This window comes from Cyrtonyx montezumae, unplaced genomic scaffold (genome assembly GCF_038088225.1).
Source record: "Cyrtonyx montezumae isolate F1298 unplaced genomic scaffold, pur_monq_1.0 scaffold_4, whole genome shotgun sequence".
Taxonomy (NCBI): domain Eukaryota; kingdom Metazoa; phylum Chordata; class Aves; order Galliformes; family Odontophoridae; genus Cyrtonyx; species Cyrtonyx montezumae.
In genome coordinates, this window is record NW_027072045.1 from 3,994,970 (window position 1) to 4,010,930 (window position 15,961).

A 15,961-nucleotide genomic window follows, 5' to 3' on the forward strand; every position below is an offset into this window, starting at 1 on the left:
CATTAAGATGATACAGGACCAAGCCCAAAGCTTCCTGACTTATTAATGGCCATTGTAACATGAGAAAGGTCACTGGAGAAGGATGTGCAGCACATGTCCCTCATTTGGAATAAAATGACTGGTTGCAGCAGGATGCTGCCATCCCTTCAGCATCCTCCTCAGCTGACAGCACCTCCCAAGAAAGCCATTAATGTTTTTGGCTTGACTTTTCTGTTTAAAAGCACCACAAAGTACAACACAAGCTATCTGCAAAATTGGCTAATCACCAAACACAGTGCATCACAGCAAGTTTTGTGTCCTTTAGTAAAGCCAGTAAGCACATCTCCAGAGCCATCCAAAGCATCACTGTGAGGAAGCACTGATCAGCACGCCGCAGAGAAAGACAACTAACAATAAACTTCAGATCTCCATGAGTGAAACTGCATTGTGTTAGTGAGCCCTCTCCCCTTGGGAACTCCACGGCCCTTGCAGATCTGCTGCCATCTCTTTCTTCTGAATCCTGATGGTAGGGTTGGCTGAACTTCTCACCTCTGTACTAGGGTGCATGTTTCAAGCTGTAGAGACTGAAAGCCAAAATCTACAGTATTCGTATAAGAAATAGGTGTGGTATTGTTTTGCTACCAAATATTTTAGGACAAACCTTGGGGTAACCATTACAAAAAGCCATCTAGCTGCAGAATCTCCTGTGGTAAGTGTGTGCCTGTTTCTTGTCTGCAAATTTGCCTTTGTTAATGTTTCCATGGATGGAGCAGGTGACAGCATTTCTGTGTGCAGTACTGCTTTCAGCATGCTCTTCTGTGCCACACTTGGATGCTAGTTTTAGTTTTCCACTCCACTCTGAGCACCTTAGTCACCTTGTTAAAGAAGAAGCAGCACTCTGTTTCTTAGTCTGTGCACACTCACACACATGGCAGGCACAAAACAGATACCTTGGCATCTAAGGAGCGGAAAGAAGACAGGGTAATCTGCCTGGCTAACTTCAGTGCTTCTATCCTCATTGCAGCAAACTCTAACTCCTCCTGTCAAGTGTTTGGGCATCAATAATCCACAGGAAAAAAAAATGTATGAAGAACACAGTGAAAATGTTTAACAAATTAAAGTACTGAATGCTATATCTTGACGTGTAGTTCTGACAATTCCTGGATGACAAACACCCCACTTTATGTCTTGAACTTTGGTGTGAAATGCCATTTTGTGGGTAGTTTTGAGATAGCTATATATGTAATTTTTACTAGGAATTAAGTGTGGATAACATGTTTGGTTACAAAAGAAAAAAACACAAGTTTCCTGCAGTCAGAGCTGCTTTTCCCAGACTTCTCTGCCTCCATTCTCATTTTATGTCAGTCTATGCCAGCTGCCACTCCCAAAGTTTTGAAATTTTGCTGTGAATATTCTGGAAAATATGTCCTGACACACAGAACTGCTCTGCAGATGGATTTGCTTTTCCTAGAAGAAGCCATGCCAAACTGTGCATCAGATGGATCATTAGAATAAATCCCAATTTCCATTTCAGCAGAATTATGATATTCATCTCTGACAACAGACCTATGGATACAGGCCCACTAAGGTCCAGTGTCATGATAACACTCCACACTTTGAGTGCTGTGTTCAAGCTTCATAGGACTAGGGTTTTATAGGACTAGAGTTGTCCTTATGAAGACTTCTTCAAAATGTATATATTCATGCTACTGGATAGTTGAAACTGCTAAGGAAATTTAGGTTCAATTCTATGTATTGTATGCATTAAAATATTTATCTTTCTTAGTTTCCTGAAAGGCCAAAGTCACTTTGGAAATAATCAAATCATTAGTTTCTTTCTTCCCCACTTCCAATCTAAGCCACCCCCCACTCCTTTCACACATGGGAAAGCATTCTCAACGGAGCACAGACAAAAGAAAAATGACATTTATATTTCTGCTACAAACCTGAAGTTTCTGAGCAAATACTGGAGGGTTCTTTTCTGCTAAGTCAGGATCCAGATATTCAGGTTGATCACATATTGACGTTTTCTTAGATATCCTGTTGAGAAGAGCATCAGCAGAGACAAAGGAGTCTTCAGGAGATGCCTGAAGGATAAGGAGAGTGTAGGATAAGCAACAGAGATTGCCCAAGTAATTCAAGCTAAAAGCAGCTTGTCTGCAAATGTCTGATTTCTCAAAATTTCATTCTCCACGGAAAATTCCTTCGGAATATACATCTCATAGGTGTAACAGACAAACATCAAGAATCATTATTCCTAATTTAAAAGCTGAGTAAATTTTTTAGACTAATATGAAATTAGTGGTATTAATACCATTAAGTCATGGCTCCTGAACCATGGACCACAGCATACTCTCTGTACATCCATTATCACATGTTTTGTTCAAATAATAGCTTTTGTTCGGTTCTGATATCTCTACATGAGCCCAAAAGCTTTAGAGATGACCAAAACTGAGTTTTGGGCTCAGTGTGGGCTCAGTTCTAATGATCAAAAAAGTGTTTTTTACACCATCAGCACTAGATGACAACAACAGAGTCGAGAGTTTTTCAGAAAATCTGAAAGCGCACCTCTTTTTACCAAGAGAAATGTAAAACCTTGTACAGCAGAGCAAACCATTTTCCTATGTTTTTATAAAACACCCAGTTTATGTCTAAAATAGCTCTACAAATACTGAGCTGAAGTGTAAACACCTGTGCATAAGGAAAAAGCACTTCAAAATGTTGGCTTGGAATAAGCAGTCACATGAACGTTTTAAAGTACAGTAAAGTTCTGAATTCCACCAAAACTGATTCATTTGGGTCCTACCACATATTGCTACTAAGATCTTTAAGCATGAGGCTGAGTTCCCTCTCTGCTTGTGAGATCCACCTGATCTGAGTTTCATATGATGTGAATTTTCTGCAAGAAAACAGTTCCCAAACTCTTAACATAAATTACTTACTATTTCAATGGCCTCTGGTGTTGTTCCTAGTGTCATAGGCTCCAAGTCCTTCTGTTTTGACTTGTCTGGTGACTGTAAGAGTGCCTCTTGGCTGTCAGCGAGGACTCGGGAAGCTGGATGTTGTATTTTCATTCCAGAGGATTGCTGGGCTTCAGGGTCTTCAAAACTTGACCTGGGAAAGGATTGCAGGCATGCTTTCAGGGTGGAGCACAAGTCCTTCTGGTAACAGTGTATGTGCTCTTCATTATTTCCAGGTGTATAAATATAAATACTGTTTCAGCTCATCTTTCTATCATTCTGTCTCATAATGCTTTGCAATACCCTTTCAAAGCCACACACTGGAGTCATCTAAATAAACCCAGTTCCATCAGAAAGGTTTTGCACATTCCTCGAATATTTCTCACTCGCCTTTTTAGCCCTTTCTCACTGTGACCTACAGCTCTCCCAGGAAACAAATGTTCCTAAGAAGAACAGATGTCCTTAAAGAGCAAAATTTGTTGAAAGTAAACACAACCCACACACACTGTTCTTAGGAACGAGACTCATTTTTTAGAAAACTTGGCCAGGAAAGGCCAAGAGAAAAGTTGCAATTTGATAGTTTCTAGATTGACATGAAAAACACCTCAGTATCTGAGAATAAATACTTAAGTAGGAAGCCACAGCCTTGTGAAACAGGTGCCACTATGGCTCTGTCTGGTAAGAATATAAAGGAGAAATACATGTCCTTATTCCTTTTCATTGCACAACTTCTGTACCTTTGCCCTCTGCTCTCTATCCTATGCGTACACAGATGGGAATCTATTTATAAACAACTCTGCAACAGAGATGCAGGAAAGAGGAAGAACTGCCCGCCTGTGTGACAGCAACCTATTTTCCTGACATCCTTTTCCACTGCTGCATCTCCTCGCAGTGACATACCCTGAGCACGGCGTGGTGGAATCAGACAGTCTGACAGGAGGTGATTTGACTGGGCTCTCTTGCTGTGCATCAAACATTAGGTACAAAGATTGTTTCTTCGGGGTGCTATCATCCTGCTGGCAACAGGAAGAGAAAGACTTATTAAGCAATTCAACTGTTTTCCATTAAAGCTAATTTACTGCCTTAAGTGACAAACAGCTAACAATAACGGGCTGTAATCCTCTCTATGCTGACACCAAAAAAAGATGATCCTTCTCAGGAAGGAATCGATAACGAACGCAACCTGAGCAGTTCACTCTTTGTAATGGTTCTCTCCCTCCCACTTTGGGGTTAATCTGATTCCTGGTCCTGTCAGGCTGGAGGCATCCCTTGACTGAAAGCTACCAAAACATTCATTGAATACAACGTTACTCTCTTTAGTTCATGTACCTGACATACACCCTTGGCTTTTCTAAGTCCCCACTGGACCAAATCCATGAGTTGAATGGAAGGCAAAACAACTGATAACATATAGTGCTGCATTCCTCAATTGACATTCATTCTGTATTCTCTCAGGATTCCCTCCATCATCCTAAAAGTTTTACTTTCTGATTCTTAAAATAGTTCAGTAGCAGGCGTGGGCAGCTCTGTGTTTTCCACTGCTGGAACTTCTGAGCTCCTTTTAATCTCCAGAAAGAACTGCTATGATCCCAGCTTAAAAATACAATAAAATGGAACAAGCTCTACAGGATATAGGACAACACAGCACATACAATTTACCCCAGTTATGCCAATTTAAAAGGAACTGGGTTTGTGAATCTGCTGCAGGCACTCCATAATTAATTTAAGGGGTAGTGAGGTTGATGGCATCATCAGGATAGTGCATTATGACAAGGGAATGCAAACGCATGGGAATGGGGTGAGAACTTACAGGCACAGAGGAGCCTATTTTCTCCATATATTCTATTTCATATGAGTTGCCATATTCCAATTCTGCAACAGAAACAAAAAAGAGCCATTAGATACACGCCGTGAAATGACTTCTGCATAAGTAAATGAGGTGTGCTCTCATTTACAAGGGCTGCTTCCACTCTCAATACTTTTCTATGAGGTATTAAAAATAGAATATACAGAGAGAAAGGAGAAGATGTACTTTCATCGATTTTCAGCAGTGAACTTATGACACACTTCAAGCAAATGTATTTGCCTGAACAATTTCTGCTTTATCAGCTTACCCAGCCTCAGCACCCAGAACATTAACACAATTCCAGAGCACTTTCACAGCAGATAACTTTCCTCTATCTTATCACAGAAAACACGCTTCTCAATTACTGGTAATGCTGATACTGGGTTCCTTTAATGTATGCAAAAAGGTGTAACGAGCTGTTATGAAATGAAATAATCGTTCTTAATTAAGAAGGACAGTTGTGATGTCACTTGAGATAAAAAAATATGCATCAAATACCTGCACGCTCACTGAACAGGGTGAGAACACAGCCCAGCTTGCTTGGCTGCTGTCACATTTTAGTCACGGAGGAAAAGCCTAAGGTGGGAAGGTTTACAAGGAGCCCTAAATCTAGACCCTAATAAAAATGCAAATCTTTGCTGCTGCTCTACTTCTGATCTCCTAATTACACTGGAGGGAATAACCATATTTCTTTCCAATCCACTGTCATCCAGTGGCAAGCTGAGAGAGAGGAGGACTGATAAAACACAGCCAAGTGGAAAGGAGAGCATATCTTCCTGGACCCAAATAAATACAAAGACTTTGTTCAGTTACACCTTAACTTAAAAATGTAATTAATTTGCCCAAATTCCATATTTTACCCTGTTGTCTAGCCCAAGTTAACTCTGAGTCTAACCCAAGAAACCACTTACCACATTTCCATTACACAGAAGTCCTAACAAATGACACACTAGCATTTACACTGAGGCAAAAGCACGTGCAAAAGCTCCTTTAGATTTGGGCGGCTTTTGAAAAGCAGGGCTTGTGTATCAGAAAGATGAAAACCATCATTAGAACATCTATCCTTTACAAGCAAAACCAACACTAAAAAATAGAAATAATCTAAGAAGGTGAGAGATTGTTGTAAGTATAAAGCATCAGAGAGTACAAGAAATGTGATTCAACAATCGGTGTGTTTTGTAACGTAACTACAAACTCACAGAAAATGACATTGGGGAAATAGTAATGCTAAAATGTCTAAGTGAAGAGAATGCTATGCTTTGATCCTGGCTGCTTTAAATTCCTGGCACCGTGTGTTTTAATGGTAATAAGAAGCCAGGTGATGCAGACAACCTCCAGGTATCAGACACAAACATCTTCCTAGTGAAAGCAAAACCAAAGCTGAAACAATGAGATGATAACTGCCTGCTGGACGTCGTGTCACAGGAGAAATGGAGAAACATTTCAGTGACTTCCTACAGCCCAGCGAGGAGCACCACAGTATTTGTGGGGCAGCTTCACAGCCCCAACAGTCCCAAGGGAGCCCACGAGCAGCCTGCACTGCATAGCCATGCCTCTGCCATCCTCTGCTCCCACCCTGCAGCTGCCCATGGCCCCAGCCAGCTTTTGGGATAGCATGTGTTTAATTTTCCTGATTAAGAAAGCAGAACGCAGATGGAAATACTTCAACAAGGAACAAAAGGAACAACACGGCTTGCTACACGCGGCTTAGCGTCGTCTCATTGGCCTCATGATTAGATAGCACCTCCTCTCCCAGGTATCATCTCTATGATACCATCTCCCCTCCAGAACCTTATGTTCCAGTTACCTCCACGCATTCAGAATCTACAAATGCCCAGGATATCCTGTAAGGTAAGATAATTATATCTTTTATAAATGCATATGGCAGACTTACTAAGTGATGTTCTCCAGCTCCTCCCACAAATAGCTGCATGGTTACGTCAGAACTTTCTGCTAATAATTACTGCTTATTTCTGGTCTGTGAAATGGCCAAAATAAAAACGGCAGCAGCTATGAGCAGAGTGCAACAGATGAGTGCTGGATGTGTGAGCTGACTGTGGTTGGGCTGCACCAGTATGAAAGCAGTGTTGGGTTACAGGGTAACAGTCACACCGCTGTCTGGGAGTGGTACAAGATCCGAGCTGAGAAACAGTGCTGGAATTGCTCAAACATTCCTCAAAGCAGCAGTACTAAGACTGCCGAGGGAAGAAAATGATTATTTTTAAGAGATCTGAAAAGCGGAAGTGCTGTTGATTATAATTAGCATGCAATGTGAAACTCCAACTATACCGTGCAGCACGCGAGATGAGACAATTAGCATTTAATTAGGAGCTTTGCACACTTTCTTCTACCACTTTGATAGCTCAAGTGATTGCTTTAGAATCTCTCACTATTCCTTTGTTCCATTTCCTTACACACAACTTCCATTTTCTGGCATTTTGGAGGTTATTTTCTGAAGAAAAACATTTCTTGGCTTTAAAAAAAATCTTAACAGAATTTCTCACTTGACCATAAAATCAAATGGATTAATCCAGACTGAAATACTTATCTGAACAGAAGACTCAACAGATTTCCAAGAAGTCCAGGCTGTGCAAATGCATAAGCACATGTGTATCAACATGTGCAGTCCCATTAAAAGCAGCTTTATCATTCATGTCTTTTAATATCAAACACATTTGACCTAAAAGCTCGGCAGTTCTTAAGCAGAAACTCCTCAAACAGTATGGAAGAGCTTTAGTGTTAGACTGCAACTCGGGGCAAAAGGTTAGGAAAAATAAGGAAATCTGATCAAGAGGAAAAAGTTAAAGCCAGGGTAAACTCATGCATTCCTCCCACCCTCAAAGCTGAAAATTTGCCCTCTGAGCAGATGTTGCAGAGCAGGGCTTCCTCTGCTAACCCCAGTGAATGCCACACACAGATTTCCAAGTGGCTGAATTCTCTCTTCCACATTTCACAGACCTGGAGTGATAATTCTCTTCCCAGAAACCTCCAGCTTTGTCTTGCAATGGCTTAATACAAAGGTACCAGAAGAAAGATGTTAGGCTGACACCTAAGGTGATTTTACTTGGCACCCAAATAACTGTCTTCCCAAAAGCACATCCTGGATGATGTCCTGACCACCCTGAAGGGGAGGTGGTAGGTTAAGGGTCTTAAAGCACAAACTTTGAGCAGAATTGTAACCATACTTTCTCCCACTCACATTTTAGACTCAAGCAAAATCCTTTGTGCAGTGAGCTCAGATCTAAGAGCACTGACAGAGAGCAGTGTGAAGACACAGGCAGCACCCAAGAACATAGCAAGTCTATAATTAATCATAAAAAGAAAGAAAAAGTCAATATTCTTTGAAGGGCTCTTCCATTTTCATTTAAGCTGCCTCTCTACCCTCTCTTGAAATCTCAAGGTGTCACTGGGGTCACTTATTCAGCTTCCCATAACTGCCAAGATCCTCAACCTGATCCAAAGAGTGCCATTTTTAGGGCTCCCCAGAATAACATCAGCTGGGTGCAGATAGCCCTGGATAAGGCATACCCTCTGTAGGAGAGCTGAACTTGGTCTCATTGACAAATGTGGACAGATCAGAGGGCTGGGGGTAGTCCTGCTTGTCCGTGCTCAGGTCCACAGTCATGCAGGTCCATTTCTGGCTGGTCACTGCCAGTTTCTCCTCATCTGTCGCATGAACCACTGCAGATATGATGGGAGGTGTCTCTGGGGTAGGCAGCGGGGTGGGATCCTGTAGAAAACAAAGGCTGATTAATTCTGTTATCTTTCACCAAGAGGTTGTATGATCAACTCTGAATTCCTCTGCCTGACTGCAGTCGTCCTTTTAATTCCACACTCTTCACTGCAGCTCTGTCTAAAACGCTTACTGAAAAATACCAATTTAGAACTGCCCCAGTGACAAGCCTTCCTCCTACGACTGAATTATTTGATGATAAACACTCACATTGCAAAGCTGCCTTGATAACAAGGCAGAAAGAAAATCTGGGGCCGTTTAAATCCGTTAAGCACTTGACAGAAATTGCACCCACCACCCAGGACTGAAGTCTTCGAGTAGCAAAGCTGACTTTTTAGGCTCCCCTTGCAGAAACCAGTCTGTGTTGGGCTGCGAGGTCACAAACCCTTTCTGCATTTCTGTACCATCAACCCGCATCAGTGAGAGGGTAGGATGGGGTAAAAGAAGGCAGGCAGCAGCGTGGAAGGAGCTGTGCTGCATCAAAGCAGTCAGGCCTTTACACATGGAGAGCTTTTGGTAACTCCTTCCAAGGGAACCACCTGCTGGCTGTTTATAGCAAGCAACAGAGCCGTCCGAGCTCGTGCTCCTGCTAGACCAGCCCCCTTGTTTTATTTCTGCTCTCCTAACAGCCCACAAGTGTCACACATATAGCTTCTTACTTGTGGATACTTCTGGATACAAGGTGGCTACTTGGCTTAATTTTTCAGATTTTTCTTTGTAACGTAGGGCACTCCAAATCATACCCAATCACAGTCTCACTGGGATCCCCAGAGCAATATATATTGCATGGATGCCAAAAGCTTAATACCTCATGATTACAGCCCCACACATTCTACCTGGATGCTTATATTCTTTACAAAAACTCTTCTATTATTTTATTATTCTATTCAACTTAAGGCCATTTCCCCTCATCCTGGTGACAGGACGAGGGGAAATGACCTGAAGTTGCACCAGGGTAAGTTTAGGTTGGATATCAGGAAACACTTCTTTACAGAAAGGGTCGTTAAGCACTGGGATGGGCTCCGCAGGGGGGTGGTGCAGTCACCATCCCTGGATGTGCTTAAATACCATTTGGATGTGGTGCTCAGGGGCATGGTTTAGCAGAGGGCTGTTAGAATTAGGGCAGTATGGTTAGGTCATGGTTGGACTCGATGATCTTTAAGGTCTTTCCCAACCTGAGTGATTCTATTATTAAATGTACAATTCTACAATTGTAAATCAAACGCCCCTTCTTCACCCCTGCAAGAACACGGTTAGGCGTATCACAACCATGCAGTATTTACCTGAGAGGGAGGATCAGACAGTGGTGATCTTTTTGGTGATTTTTTCACCCTAAATGTATCACTAAAAACAAAGTTACAACAGTTAGCATGGTAACAGCAGAAAGAAATGGGTCGTTTCACACTTAGCAAGAGACAGCTACAGAAAGTGCAATCTCTGAAAGCCCTTCTGTTGAAAATCCCATCCATGAGGCAGCAGCACCACAGAGAACCATGCCGGAGGTACAGACTCTTGTCATGCATTTGGAACAGGCCTCGATTCCCAAAAAGCTGAGAAAAGCAGGATTGCCATATTTCTAAATTCACAGAAAAAATGGTGGGTTTTTTGTGCTTTTTTTTTCCCCTGCTAACTACGGACAAAATGTTATTTACAGGAGAGAGCTGCTGCTTCATTGCAATTCAAATCTCTGCTCCGCCACAGACATCCTCAACGGCCTGAAGCAAACTATTTAACTTCTGTCTGCTTCAGTTTCCCGTCCAAAAAATAAAGCCCCAAACATATCCCAACAGGAACGACCTGGGAATTAAACCTGACAGTCTTGGTCAGTAAGCTTCAATCACCCCACAGGTCATTAAGATGGGAAAGAAATGGGGATGCTTTGGGTGAAGGGCATGGAACAAAGCTGAGGCGGATGCTGTTGATGAGATTCCAGCACAAAGTTCCATCCTTAGCAACAGACACAAGAGATATCCCCCCCTGAAACAAACAGCATCAAATATGGCAATGCTGCTTCCAGTGCCCGGCGGCTCACAATGCAAACCAGCCCTCCTAAAATCCCACAAGTTTAAATCAGGCAAAGAAAATGAAGAATTCACATTATATGGAGGTGTATAATTATAAACGTTGGCTTTATCTTTCTTCACAATTGGTTTAAAGTATTTTTGAACAAGGAAATCAACCAATTATCTACCACCTTCATGCATATTGCCACAGCTATTCCAGCACATTTTTGCTGCTGACTAGAAGAGGCAGAAAACATCACACCCAACTCACTGATAGAGATTTAATGCAAAAACTTGAGGGGCAGTGGCAAAAATTACTGCTCATCAGCTCATCCCTGATCAATGAGTGGCAAGGTCAACACTGCAAATTGTAACTGTGGGTTTCAATTGGAAGAGGGCAAATCAATACCACTTCCATAGGGGAAAATGAATCGGACAGATGAATATTAGGGTGTTCAATGCTACTAATTATCCAGTTGGGATGCTAGAAATAATTAGGACAAGTTATTCCCTTTAAGAGAAATACTTCATGCAGTGTTTAAGAAAGACTGATTGTACAATGTTTTGGAACTAGGGTAGAAATAAAAGTCTGCCGTGCTGTCTCTAGGATGGGAATTCTGATGTTTGAAAAGACCTTTGACAGGCAAACAGATAATGAGGCACCAGACTCCTCTAACTCATTCACAGATGGGCACTTTCCTTAGACAAGCTTTCATACGTGCCAGTGAAGTGACACAGTTAACATAAGAGCTTCATGCTGAATAGTAACTGATCATGCTGCAAAATAAACAAGTAAAATTAAAAAGCCCACAAATCAAAGAAGAAAATGGAATTGTTAGCTTAGAATTACTTACAACAGAGAACATACAGACATCACATCTTCTACCATCCTAAGACAAATAAGACAAAGAAAAGAGAGACAGACAGAAGGAACTGACAAAAAAGATAAACCTACAAATACGCTGTTAATGTGTTACAGCAATCTGATCATGCGTATCTTCTACCTGCATAACGTTAACCTCTACCTTTTATTGTGCAATAGCTTCAGAAGAAAAAGCATTAACACTTAAGTTTCTTTATTCTTTCTAAATTCTACATTATAATTCAGACATGCATTCATCTTACAAAGCACATTTTTCAAAGCTAAAGCCACGAAGCTAAATTCTTACTGACAAATGAACCGTCCCTGATGGTAGCCACCTGCTTTCTCCTCAAAGCATGCTGCTGCTTGTTATAGGGGATGACAGACTGCCTTGAATGGCAGTTAAGCTTAAGGAAAGCACTACTGCTCAGCTTGGCAGCTCTGTTCCTCACGTGTGTGAGGCTCCTGAAGCTGGAATGTTAAGACAGCCTCCAACCATCCAGCACCTTTGGGAGGGATGTCAACACAAACCATCTATTTGAATACATCACTGAGCAGGCACTCAGGAGGCATCAGCTGCTCTTGGTTCACTTTCACCTGAGCAAGATGATCCATCACAAAACAGCTCAGCACTTCAGCACGTGAACAGAGAGCGATGTGCATCAAGCTGACATCCATTCCAAAAACCTCAAGTTTCCACATGGAGGTCAGTCTTTCCACTGCTCCAGGTCTCATTCAACAGTTGATTACTTTTATTAATTTGGACACACGTAAGAGAGTGTACAGCACGTAGTAGTGCACATCTAGTAATGGCTTACACTCATGCCTGGCTTCCCCACCTCCCATGAGTCTTATCTAACAACAGCAGTCTTTCTGCATGATAAACATGTTCTCAATCTAGCCCATGGAATTTTATTTCTGCAACTCTCAACAGAAAACAAACAAGCAAACTAACAAAACCCCTGGCTTGGCAACATTCTTTAATTTGGACATATTACAGCATCATTTCTAATTCCAACACCTGTCAACTGCCCGGAGCAGTGTTTCACACTGGCTTCTACCCCCTTCCCTATCGAGGAGGCACCCCCAAGGAGGGTCCAGCAGCTGGTATCTTTGCCCAGGCTGGGTTCTCCTGCCCTGGATCCCACAGTGGAGTCACATTGAGGGGCCTTTTTATTGAGAGAGCAGTGACAGGCAGAGACAAATATAGCCACTGCCTCCCACGGCATCCTCCAGCAAGCTCTAGGCCAATTTTCTTCTAGAAAGTGTTAGAGCTGCAGGCAGCACTGTGCATTAACATGCAGATCCTCTTCTTTGTTAGAAACCACTTGGAAAAGTAGGTTATAGAGCTGCAGCAAGCAGATATCTATTATAATGCTGTGACAGAAGTCCCGGAGAAGGGCAGAAAATTCTTATAAACCTCGTGAAAAAAAAATTACAAAAACCTACCAACTCTTTTTAAATTCACATCGCCTCAAAATTAACAACTTCAGAATCAATTCTGATATTCAGAGCAGATGGGTGGATCCAAGAAGCTTATACCAGGAGTCCAGCTGCTGGACAACACAATAAGGCTCTGGCTGACTGTAAATATTGAACTTTATGGTCTGGTGACATAAAAATTCCCCTCTCTTCCCAAGACTCAAACTGTACTCTTGCAGTCAAACTTTTATGTCTTGGTTTGGACAAAACCAGTATGAACTATAGACTCAAATGCTTAGAGCACATCTCAATTCCCACCTAAACTTCCCTTAAATTTGAGGCATATCTCAAGAAAAAGCAATAACAAAGAAAACAGGCTTCCCCTCAATGAACAACTATATTCATCAGTCTGTAACTTCCAAAAACCAGAAAGGCTCCTAAAAAAAAAAAAAAAAAAAAAAGGCTCATGTCTCCTCAAATCTGGTAAATGAGATGAATTAGATGTCTGGAGGGCTGCAGGTGGCTTAGGAAAACTGAGCAAGCTCCTCCCTACTCCCTAACCGAAGAAATTTTTTGCAGGCTTTACCAAATTTTACCAAAATACTGTAAGTCACTGGATAAAACTTGCTGTTTACAGTAGAGGACTTATTCTTGCCTTACTGTTTCATTCCCCACTCAAAAGCTATCATTTGTAAAATAATCTTTACCGGTTGAATCAGCTTAAACAGTTTCCAATCCCAAAATGAGGTCACCAAAAAAGTTAGCACAAAATGGATAAAATCGGGACTTAATCAGATTCCAAGCTACACTGGGCCCCAAAACTTCAAAAAGCCAATTTCCAGACCAGTGATTTAATCAGGATTGATTCACACTTGGTTCTCCGTTTTGATGTGGAAATATCAAGCTACTGAGGGAACAGGTTGAGGTTGAAAGCACGTACAGACATGAGTCCAGTTGTGCAGTAAACAGCACTCAATAGCATCTCCCTCTCTCTAGTCAAAGACAAAACTACTCTAACTACATGCTACGGGGTAGGAGCACGCTGCTTCAAATCCAGAAGCATCTGAGCCCTTTAACTTACGTCTTTAGTGGAGTCTTCTTCTTTTTTGCAGGTTTGTTCAAGTTGTCTCCATCAGTTCCGTTCGTTTCATTGGCACTGGCTGGTATCTCAAAGGAGGCTGGAGATTTAGTGGGTGAGTTGGCAATCTTAGAAGAAGACTTGAAAGGGTCAACAGAATCCTCGCACATGTCTGGCTCAAAACTGTATGTTTGTTGAGGCAGTTTGGGAGATTCTTGCATTTTTGTGTTAGAGGAGAATGGGTTAAAATTGGGATCATCCCACTTGTCAATATCAAAAGTGTACGATCCTTTTGTGATAGGGATTTCGTTTGGATCAGTGGGTGTCTTTGTCGGTGTGGGCGGAGCATTGTCAAGCTTTTCCACTGACTTTTTAGTCTTTGGCCTCCGTAGTGGCATTTTAGCACCAGGTTTTTTACCTGTTTTTTTAGGAGGAGGAGCGCTCTCCTGCTGGTCTTCACCAATCCCTTTTTCTTCAGAATAATCAAATTCCAGCCTCACTGCAACACCTTTGGCCGGAGGGTCCTCCTGTCCACCAGTGTCCGACGGAGTCACCTCCCCAGCCTCTGGTGCAGGTATAAGAGGTAGTGTTTTCTTGTTGGCAGGGGGCGAGTTTTGCACTTTGTTGCCTCCAGTGCTAAAAGCACTAATCCCTTCCAAACCGTCTGGATCCAAAGGGTAGGATCCCTCAGGCACAGCTGGAGCCTCCTGTTTCTCAGCAGAGGTTTGTGAAGGGTCAGTATATTCGGGTTTTACTGAGTCAGCCTTTGCTTCGGGTGCTGGTTTCTCCTCACCTGCAGAAGCTGCTTGGCTAAGGTCAGGAGGCTCTTGTGGCGTCTCCTTCACCGGTGGAGCATCCAGAGATTTTTTTGCTGACTGCTTCTTTTTTAAGGAAGCAGGCCTGGATTTCTTTGTTCTCTTAAGGGTACTGGAAGCACTGCTTGAACCAGTACCATAAGCATCTGCTGCCGGTGCTAACGTCTCGCTGTTGCCAAGACAGGATGCTCCATCAAAATCACTAGCTTGCAAACTAAGAGACCGAGATAATGTAGATTTGGAAACTGGCACTGAATCGGTAGATTTTCTTCGAACATTCGCTTTGGGGTCACGATTCTTCAGTTCTGGAGAGCTCGGTCCTAAGGCATGGAGAGAATCAACCAACTCAATGTTATCAAAGTCCAAGTTGTAAGTTCCACTGCTGGCTATTGGCTTGTCCTCATCGAAGACGGTGGAAAAAGAATGGCAAGGGGGACGGAAAGGGCTTTCTTCAACCGACTCACTGTGTGACACATCAGTTACGGGGACAGTTTCAGGAGGTAATCCTGTGGGAACAAACAGAAGACAGTGAATTTTCAACATTCTTTTGAGTAAATTTCCTTATAATTTGGCCAGTGCTTCAGCAATTACATGTTCATATTAAGTTTTGTTTTCCATGTGCTATTTTTACTAATTTCCCAGAGGAAAAAACAATGGAACATGTCTTCCTCTCCACGAGACATCAAGGCTGCTCCTGTCTGCCCCAAGCAGTCAACACACTCTACTTTGACCTCATAATTCCAAGTTTATGAAGAGACATGAATCACTGAGAATTCTGTATGAATAATGAAAACGATTTGAAATAAAAATCAATTAGACAACTCTACAAATATTCTCAGTTGCATAGCTTCCCTAAGAAAGACCATTACATGCTCCCTACTGATTATTCAAAACATTTCTCAAAGGGTAGATATAATTCAGTGATGAAGGGAAAAGTTTTTTAGAGAGAATTATATGCTAAAACTGTTCAACAGAGCATCTTTTCTTTGTAGATGACAGCTTGTTTATTGGATAAAATCCTAAAAAGTTCTGTAGAACTCTCTTGACTTCACAATTATGTTGGATGAAATAGAAAAGTACACAGTGTACAATGAAAAGAAAGAAAATAGAAAAGTAAGAAAGGATTAAGATAATGGGTCTTTCTGCTTATCTCATGAAAATTCATTACTAAAATGCTTTACTGATCCTGAATATGGTTTGCTCTCGATGCCACTGCACTGCTCCATGTCTGAACCTCACTGCAATCTCCACCAACGCACAAGT

At 42.0% G+C, this 15,961-nt stretch overlaps 1 protein-coding gene across 12 annotated transcripts in view; it reads right to left on the reverse strand.

Moving 5' to 3' along the window:
- TACC2 (transforming acidic coiled-coil containing protein 2) overlaps positions 1–15,961 on the reverse strand; it is a 103,720-nt gene that overhangs the window by 17,402 nt on the left and 70,357 nt on the right. For 6 of the 12 annotated variants that reach the window (XM_065746363.1, XM_065746375.1, XM_065746373.1 and 3 more), the window contains 9 exons: positions 13,887–15,204; positions 11,376–11,411; positions 9,802–9,862; positions 8,314–8,515; positions 4,750–4,811; positions 3,840–3,955; positions 2,922–3,093; positions 1,926–2,066; positions 930–1,019 (listed from right to left, as the gene is read on the reverse strand). In XM_065746363.1, coding sequence (XP_065602435.1) covers positions 930–1,019; positions 1,926–2,066; positions 2,922–3,093; positions 3,840–3,955; positions 4,750–4,811; positions 8,314–8,515; positions 9,802–9,862; positions 11,376–11,411; positions 13,887–15,204 — 2,198 coding nt within the window. The remainder of the gene's footprint in view (positions 1–929; positions 1,020–1,925; positions 2,067–2,921; positions 3,094–3,839; positions 3,956–4,749; positions 4,812–8,313; positions 8,516–9,801; positions 9,863–11,375; positions 11,412–13,886; positions 15,205–15,961) is intronic. The other 6 variants (XM_065746368.1, XM_065746372.1, XM_065746365.1 and 3 more) reach the window with 5 other exon arrangements.